Raw genomic sequence first — 9,569 nt, 5'->3', positions numbered from 1 at the left:
GGGTAAGAATCCCACGATGATCCTTGAAGCGGTAGCTGACTACCGGCTGTGGATTTGGCATGCGTATTTTAGAGTAGCCGGGTCGAACAACAACATCAATGTCCTCCAGTCATCGCCCCTTTTCAACGACCAGTGTATAGTTGTTGGTCCGGCTGTCAGTTTCGTCGCCAACGACAACCAGCACAACATGGGCTATTATTTGGCGGATGAGATATACCATATGTGGCCAACGATCAGATGCCCCACATAAGAAAAGAAGGTCTATTTTGCGGGTCGTCAGGAGGCAGCGCGCAAGGACGTGGAACGGGCATTTGGTGTGCTCCAGGCTCGATGGGCGGCAGTGAAGGGTCCATCACGGTTGTGGTATGTTGACAACATCGTTGATATCATGTACGCATGTATTATCATGCACAACATAATTGTCGAAGATGAAGGTCCAGCACTGACTGATTGGGCCAATGATGATGTTGATGCTGTCGGTCCAAGCCACGACGTGGCCACCGCCAATGTACGTTTGGGGATATCCCATGAAGAGGCCGATCGAGTCCATGCATTTGCCGACATGCGCCAACGACAAGCCCATATTCGACTCCAGAACGATATTATTGAAGAGATATGGAGCAGAGGGGTAGTCGTTGATATGTACTTTTTAATTTTTTTATTTAATTCCGTAAATTGTTTAATTTGGTGAATTTGTGAATTTTTATTATTGTGGGATGTCCGTCGGGATGTCCTTGGGGATGTCCGCCATTGTGCAGTGGGATGTCCTTATGACGTGGCAGGAGGTGTTTTTGGGAAGTCCGTCGGGACATCCGTCCCACTGTGGATGCTCTTTGAATTTATATTCCTATTTTTCAAATAGTGATGATTTAGAACCTCTATAGTCTACACTAAGAGCATCCGCAACGACGGACGTCCGACCAGCGTGCCGGAAGTCCGTGCGGGACGTCCACTATTAGGCAGCAGGGAGACGGACGCGGACGTGCGTTGCGGACACCGGAGTTTTGCGGCATTCCAGGGACGTCCGTCGTGACGTCCGCCATTGCGGTGCCACGACGAACATCCTGCCGGATGTCCCGATTTTTATTTAAAAAAAACTCTATGTATGCGGCTGAGGAGGCAGCTCAGTCGATTTTCCGGTATCTACCAAAACAACCTCCGCACGTCAACCAGCGGCATGTTCGCCGATGATGTGATGCTTCTGTCTCACTAGCAGTTCCCCGACAGTGAATTGAGTTTCAGGGAATTCAAATATTGAGAGGTCTATCTTGTGGTGCAGACTTCCGCCAAGTTTAGTTCGGGTGTTGAAGCTGGCTGGCCGAAGCGGACGAAGATCAACGCCTCTGGGGAGTACAGCAGCAGTGCCGGTTCCCACGAACTCCCTGACACCGAGGCAGAGTTCCCGACCCCTCAATCGTCTTCCCGTCGCCGTCGCCCGGTTGGGCAAAAGACCGCAATGCGGATGGCTAGGGGAGGCGCCAGCGGGTCCCCCGAGGTCCAATCGGTAGCTCCTTCCCAGATCGATCCCGAGCTCCCCTCACTCGCCCGCATACAGCAGCATGAGACCCTGATACACACCATGGGGAAGTGGTATGCAACGACTGACCCCTTATACAAGTTGATGCTGAAGGATGTCATCGACATTATGCGACGCGATTTGGGGATGCCATCCCTGCCCGTGAGTGACGCCGGGACCGACTACGGGCACGACGGGACTGGCGACGGGGACGACGAGGAGTGAGACGAGGTCTGCATTCGTCGAATCTTGAGGTTTTTTTAACTATGTATATTTTTTTAATAATTATGTATGTTTTTTGTTTTAAATAAAGTGGTTGCTTTTTTCCGTATCGTGTCGAAATTTTAATTCCGTAAATTGTGGTGAATTTGTGAATTTTTATTATTGTGGATGTCCGCCGGGATGTCCTTGGGATGTCCGTCATTGTGCAGTGGGATGTCCTTATGACGTGGCAGGAGGTATTTTTGGGAATTCCGTCGGAATGTCAGCTGGGACATCCGTCCCAGGGTGGATGCTCTAAGTGCATATACTATAGTGAATGGATTTTTTTTTCTCCATCGCATTTGAAAAAACTTAAATTTGTTAAATTCTCCACTTTCTTCTCCTATAAAAGTAGCCTTATTCGTTATATTTTGATATTTTCAACATATCAACTACACGCAACACTGAGATGGTCGAGTGTGCTACAGTTGGCACACATTTGCTACTCAAGAGAAAAAAAAACTCAATCAACGAAACCTACAATTCCTTCACTATAACAAACTATTTTTGGGGGTTTTAGGCTTTTAAGCTAGAATTTGTAGGCTTTATACTTTTATTTAATATTCAAGGGCTGATGATGCTCTAATCTGAATCAAGGTATCTTTATAGCAGTTGAGGTATACTAAACATCCCAATTATTACACTAATTATAATCTAGCATTTGTAGGCATTTGTATTTAACTATGGATTTGCATTATGAGACTCTACCTATGGATATGTTAATTATTACTAGGTCAATTATCTTGAAATTTAAACACTAGATTTGTACTGCTAAATTTCAAGTAAAGAGGGAAATTAAGTCATTAGAGCATTCACATCCGTGCTCTTGCCAACGAGCACAGATGTGGATCTGGACCCACTTTTACTCCCTGCTCTTAGGCAAGAGCACAACACCCATATCCGTGCTCTTCCGCAAGGACAAGCTCAAGGGTCCCACCATTCTATTATTCAATTTAAATAAAAACATTTTCACAACATTAAAATGCATTAAAAATAACCGGAATAATATTAAAAATTACAAACAAAAATAAAAAATTACATAATTAAAATTCTAAAAATTAAAATTTTCATAATTAAAGTCTTAAAAATTAAAAATTACATAATTAAATTCATAAAATTAAAAAAACCCACTACTCGTGGCCGAATTTTACCCAAATGTGTTTGATTAGGTCTTCTTGTAGCTCAACGTGGGTTTGGGTATCGCGCATTGTGTGCCTTGTTTCGATCCTCTCACCCACCGTCGTATGTACACCTCGGCGTGGGGGAGACCTCGCGGTTGAGCTTCCGGCTTCATCCTCATCGTAAAAGCTAGCCGCCTTCGGTCCTTCGTCGGCTATAATCATGTTGTGAAAGATAATACACGTGTTCATGATGTCGGTGATATTTTTCACGTACCACAGCCGAGACGGGGCCTTCACAATGTTGAATCGGACTTGAAGGACCCCAAAAGCTCATTCGACGTCTTTACGAGCGGACTCTTGACGCTGTGCAAAAAGAACCCGTCTCGGGTCTTGCGGGTTGCTGAGCGTCTTCACGAAAGTCGACCACCTTGGGTAGATACCATCAGCGAGATAGTAACCCATGTGGTATGTATTTCCATTGATGGTGCAGCCAATCGCCGGTGCTACACCATTTAACACATCATTGAAGAGTGGTGAAGAATAGAGCACGTTCAAGTCGTTGTTGGATCCGGCAACACCGAAATATGCATGCTAAATCCATAGGCGGTAGTCGGCGGCCGCTTCAAGGATAAGTGTTGGGCCGCCGCCTTTGTGGCCGCTTAAGTGTTGCCCCCTCCAAGCAGTCGGGCAATTCTTCCACCTCCAATGCATGCAGTCAATGCTGCCAAGCATACCGGGAAAACCATGGGCTGTTTCGTGAAGACGAAGCAACCGTTGGCAATCATCGGTGGTGGGTGCCCGAAGGAATTCATCCCCGAAAGCTGAACGAACACCCTCGCAAAAATTTTTAAGGCAAAGGATTCTAGTGGACTCACCGACATGCAAATATTCGTCGAAGAGGTCAGCCGTTTGCCCAGTAGCAAGTTTTCGGATGGCACACGTACACTTCTGCAACGCCGAGAGACTTTGCCGACCGACTGCGTCTGTACTTGTTTGAAAGTATTCAACACGGGCGGACAATGTGTTGACAATACGCATAAACAAGCATTTTGACATGCGAAAACGGCGCCGAAAGTAATCTTCCGGAAACCGCAGCTGGTCGGAAAAATAGTCGGCAACGAGCCTTTCGTTGGCTCCCTCCCGGTCACGATGGATGTATCGGCGAGTTGATCTAGTTGGTTGAGGAGGAGGGGTGGGGGTATTCGCTGCGACATAGGCTTCATAGGCGGCACGATGTTGTTCATAGTATTCTTGTTCTTCGCGTTCGGCTTCCGCAATGAGATGGGTGAAATCAATTTGAGGGTTTGAGTGAGAGAGGAAGATGTAGATATAAGTTGTATGAAAAAATATGAATGAGAGATGAAATAGAGATGATTTGATGTGAAAAATGGATGATGAATGTGTGTATTTATAGATGATTTTGGGGATAATAAAAATAAAAAAAATCCAGAAAAACGGTAAAAAAACGGCCAGATTTTTGGGATTATGATTTTTTTTGGTATTATTTTTGCTTTTTTAAAAAATAATTGAATTTCCAACGGAAATGCCGTTGGCCAATCAACGCACTACGTCAGCTGCTCGCTGGCACGGACGTGCTCGATGCATCGAGCAGCGCCGCGCCAGCGGCAAAAGCACAGCGGCGGACAGCGGTGCCGTGCCGCTGGCACGGACGGATGGACAGTGTCCTGCTCACCGCTGCGGATGCTCTTACGGACATTAAAATCGGCAATACTTTAGGATTCAATGGTACCCTCTAAAAATTATACTTCTATTAATTGAAATAAAAATCCAAACGTTCTTAATTTATTTGATAATTTGGTCCCGCATTTAGTCTATTTACATAAGATTAAAAATATATGCGACTTTTTAATACACAAAACTTCGCCAAAAATATCGATCTGTGTCAAATTTGTCCGTAGTTGTATGAATTTCCATGAAGCAATATGATTTTTCTTGTGAAAAGATTTAAAAGTAGTGTTTGCATTTATAACACATTTTAAAGTGAGGCTGAAATGGTAGAACTCAACTAACTAACTAATTCCACATTTCTTTAGGTAATTGGTTCTAATTAAATAAAAATCGGGTATTGAAGTGGCAAAATTTTGTTTGCACATTTGTCTTCTGCTGAATATTATAATTGCAAAAGTTTAGTCAAACACACACTTCCACAGACAAATAATGTCATAACATAAGCAAGGAAAAATCCTTCCTAACTAGCTAGAAATTGACAAATAAAATTGCAATATCATTATGCTTTTCACATGCAATAGAGAAGGTTGAAAGAAATTGTTGATATACATATATCCAATACAATTACTTTTGCTAATATGATAAGTAGTGCTCTATTTGTCCACTATTAATCAATTATTGCTATTTATAATATTTACCATTAAATTGAATGTTTATTTATTATTTTTAGGTAATTAAATTTAACATTTTATAAACTTATTTTATTATAAAATTAATATATATACAATACTATAAAGGAAAAATATCACTAACTTTTGTAAATAATTTAAAAAAAAATTTCTGGTCAAGTTAAAGTCAGACCTTTATTTATAGATGATACGGAGTATCATTTTTTTCATCCCATTTGGTTAGTCAACTAATCAATTTTGTTTGAGGTAAAATGATAAATTCAAATAAATGAAAAGGAATAAATAGAAAATTGGTTTAATTCCACTCCAAATCAGAAAAATAATTTTTTTCATTCATATCTTCTAAATCCCATAATTGAATATATTTCACCTCATAAATCCATTAAATTCTTCTCCCCTTTCTTTCTTTTAAAATTTATGATTTTCTTTATTTCCAATATTTAACTCTTATTGAACAATATTTGCTTCTGGGCTGCTATACATTCATCTAAAAATCACTACTCCTACTATATATTTATATTATTTTAATATTAATAAATCCCTTTTTGCCCACAATATTGTGTCGGTTCTACTGTATGATCTATTCTTATTTCATTGATTGGCCTTTTACCTTTGTCCCTTTTTCCCAGTCCAAAAAACTCACATTTTCCCAATCCCTTCATTCGCAAAAATCATAAAAAAGAAAGTTTTTGAAATTAAAATATTTATCTTTACTTTTTTGTTAGAGGGTTTTTGGTTTGGTAGTGGTGAAGATAGTCTTTCTTACTCAGAACATGCAGTCGGTTTTATTTTTGGTATTTTCAAATTTTACCTTTTCTTTTTCCAATTCTCTCTCTCTCTCTAGAAACCATTTTCAAATCCTATAATTTCTTGATGCAAGCTGTAATTTTGTATAGGACTATTGCACTATATTGTGATCAACTGTCTTTACATTACTCCATCTCTCTCTCTCTCTCTCTCTCTCTCTCTCTCTCTCTCTTCTCTCACTAAATGGATAGTGTTTTTCATCATAATTTAAGCTTGTGCAGCAAATAATTCTCCAAACCAATGTCTCCATTGTTTTGGAGACGTCTAGCTTCCCCTCATGACTCCCACGCGTCCTTCTCTCTCTGCCCCACCTCTTCTCTCTCTCATCCCACAATGAAGTTTTTGTAGCATTCCCTCTCTCCCCAAAACTCTCCCCTTTTCACAGCAGCAGCATTTCCACCAATTCTCGAAAAATCCAATCTTGAATCGAAATGTCTCCTCCATCTCTGTGGTGGGCGGCGAAGGAGACACACCGGGGCACGCCGGTGGTGGTGAAGATGGAGAATCCCAACAATTGGTCCATGGTGGAGCTCGAATCCTCCTCCGACGACGACTTCCTCTGCCAAAACGACGCCGTTGTTCCACCCAAGGGAGGCCGCAACCGCAACGCCAAGCAGCTGACTTGGGTCCTCCTCCTCAGGGCCCACCGCGCCGCTGGCTGCCTCGCCTCCCTCGCCGCCGCATTCCTCTCCCTCACCTCCGCCGTCCGCCGCCGCCTCGCCTCGGGCAGCACCGACACCCCCGGCAAGTCGAGATTCTTCGCCTGCATCAAGGGCTTCCTGATTCTGTCGCTCCTCCTTCTCGCCTTTGAGACGGCGGCCTACTTCAAAGGCTGGCATTTCCGGCAGCCGGATCTCCACTTCTACGACGTTAGGAGCGCCTTTGATTGGCTCTACTCCACTTGGGTTTTGATCAGGGTGGGCTGTCTCGCTCCGCCGCTGCAGCTTTTGACCACTGTTTGCATAGTCCTCTTCCTTATCCAGAGCTTGGATAGGCTGATTCTCTGCTTGGGTTGCCTCTGGATCAAGCTCAGAAACATTAAACCTCTTGCCAAACATGGCATTATGGATCTTGAGTCTGGTGATGCTGGTGGCTATTTCCCAATGGTGCTACTTCAGATCCCTATGTGCAATGAGAAAGAGGTATTGCTTTTTTTAATTCTTGAATTCTTGAATTTTGGGGGTTGTTTATTGAGTTTGGGGGTTTTGGATTGTGATAGGTTTATCAGCAATCTATTGCTGCTGTGTGCAATTTGGAGTGGCCAAAGGGGAGAATGTTGGTTCAAGTATTGGATGATTCAGATGATCCGGTAACGCAGTCGATGATAAAGGAAGATGTGTATAAATGGCAGCAAAATGGTGCCAATATCATATACAGACATAGAGTTATTAGGGAGGGGTATAAAGCAGGCAATCTTAAGTCAGCCATGAACTGCAGTTATGTCAAAGATTACGAATTTGTTGCCATTTTCGACGCTGATTTCCAGCCCAATCCCGATTTTCTAATGAGAACCATCCCTCACTTTAAGGTATCTTTTGATTTTCCCTACTTTTGAGTGACTAGATTTGGTCTTGATTGAATCTTGAATTGCTTGTGATGTTGTGGGATTTAGTAGTTATTGCATTATGCCATGGTGCTTTTGTTTGTAAGTGAAAAGTTTAGTAAAAAGTGTGGTTTCACTTTGGAATTTGGATTTTGTAGGATAATGAGGAAGTAGGATTGGTTCAGGCAAGGTGGTCATTTGTGAACAGGGAAGAGAATCTGCTTACGCGGTTGCAGCTGATTAATCTGGCTTTTCACTTTGAGGTTGAGCAGCAGGTTAATGGGATTTTCTTGAATTTCTTCGGTTTCAATGGGACTGCTGGTATATGGAGGATAAAGGCGTTGGAGGAGTCGGGCGGGTGGTTGGAGAGGACCACTGTCGAGGATATGGATATTGCTGTTCGCGCTCATCTTCATGGATGGAAGTTCGTTTTCCTTAACGATGTTGAGGTAGTAGCTAATTAAATTGCTGTAGTGATGGCTTTTGGCCCTTTTCTTGCTTTCCTTATGTGTATTTGTTGAATGTCCAGTGCCAGTGTGAACTGCCCGAGTCGTATGAGGCTTACCGGAAGCAGCAGCACAGATGGCATTCCGGGCCAATGCAGCTCTTCCGCCTCTGTTTGCCTGCCATTATTCGATCAGAGGTATGTCGAAAAGGCTGCCTTTTTATACAAAAAATGCGTTGAAGATTTGCTGTTGTGAATAGAGGTAATGATATATGTATGTGAATGTGATTTTGCAGATAAGCATTTTGAAGAAGGCCAATATAATATTCCTATTTTTCCTTCTAAGAAAATTGATACTCCCATTTTACTCATTCACACTTTTCTGCATCATTCTCCCCATGACCATGTTCATCCCGGAGGCGACGCTCCCGTCGTGGGTCGTCTGTTACATACCAGCCACCATGTCGTTTCTCAACATACTCCCATCTCCAAAGTCGTTCCCATTCATCGTCCCTTACCTCCTCTTCGAGAACACCATGTCCGTGACCAAATTCAACGCCATGATCTCCGGCCTCTTCCAGCTCGGGAGCGCATACGAGTGGGTCGTCACCAAGAAATCGGGGCGCTCCTCCGAGGGCGACCTCATCTCCCTGGCTGAGAAGGAGCAGTCCCCCGTTCCACCCCACAGGAACAACTCGGAGCCTAATCTAGACGAGATGCGTGAGGAGATCATGCAGCAGGAGCAGCTCGCGGCTGAAAAGAAGAAAAAGAAGAAGCACAACCGGATTTACACGAAAGAGCTGGCGCTCGCGTTCCTTCTGCTCACAGCTTCGGCGAGAAGCCTTCTGTCGGCTCAAGGTATCCACTTTTACTTCCTGCTCTTCCAAGGGATATCGTTCTTGCTCGTTGGCCTAGATTTGATCGGTGAGCAAGTCGAGTAGGGTGGAAACGTGCCATAGCAATGTAAATCAGTTGGCAAAATCGTCTTTGGATCGAAATGTGGATACTTGAGATTAAGTTTATATTATACGACACAAACTTGGACACTAGAAACCCGCGATTGTGTGGGATGAAAGTCGCCTTCTCCCCGCATCGGGCGCTCCTTATAGTAGAAGGTGCAGATGGGATGATCTCTCCTTGAAGGAGAAGTGAAAGGGAAAGTAGAGACAGATCACCATTTCCATTGTTAGTTTTCTTGTTTGGATTCTTTTGTTTTTTTTTTCTAGTAAAATTCCTTTGTAAGAAGAATTTGTGTTCACTCATAGCTGAGGGATTGAGGAAAATAGTGATCTGATAAAATGTGATTCACTTGTTGAGGTGTGGATGGAGATTCATCTATATATCTCTCTATCCCACCTCACTTTGTTAGAACTTAGAAGGTATATATAATAATAATAAATCCATTTGTCTTCCAAGAATCTCTCTACCCTTTAATTGTACTCTTTCCACCAAAAAATGTACTAGTATGTCAGTTGAATAGTTTTAATACATGGTCAAA

The 9,569-nt window shown here is 42.9% G+C and overlaps 1 protein-coding gene across 1 annotated transcript; it reads left to right on the top strand.

Annotated features, from left to right (window-relative positions):
* Window positions 1-6,163: 6,163 nt before the first annotated feature.
* Window positions 6,164-9,486, top strand: LOC121792802 (probable xyloglucan glycosyltransferase 12). The gene is made up of 5 exons (XM_042190899.1): window positions 6,164-7,225; window positions 7,303-7,611; window positions 7,785-8,075; window positions 8,156-8,269; window positions 8,368-9,486. Exons 1-5 carry the CDS (start codon window positions 6,515-6,517, stop codon window positions 9,010-9,012), a joined length of 2,070 nt encoding a protein of 689 aa, XP_042046833.1. The 5' UTR covers window positions 6,164-6,514; the 3' UTR covers window positions 9,013-9,486.
* The last annotated feature ends 83 nt before the right edge of the window (window positions 9,487-9,569 follow it).

The sequence above is a fragment of the Salvia splendens genome, chromosome 2, assembly GCF_004379255.2.
Source record: "Salvia splendens isolate huo1 chromosome 2, SspV2, whole genome shotgun sequence".
NCBI lineage: Eukaryota > Viridiplantae > Streptophyta > Magnoliopsida > Lamiales > Lamiaceae > Salvia > Salvia splendens.
This window is presented reverse-complemented; position numbering and strand designations above follow the sequence as displayed.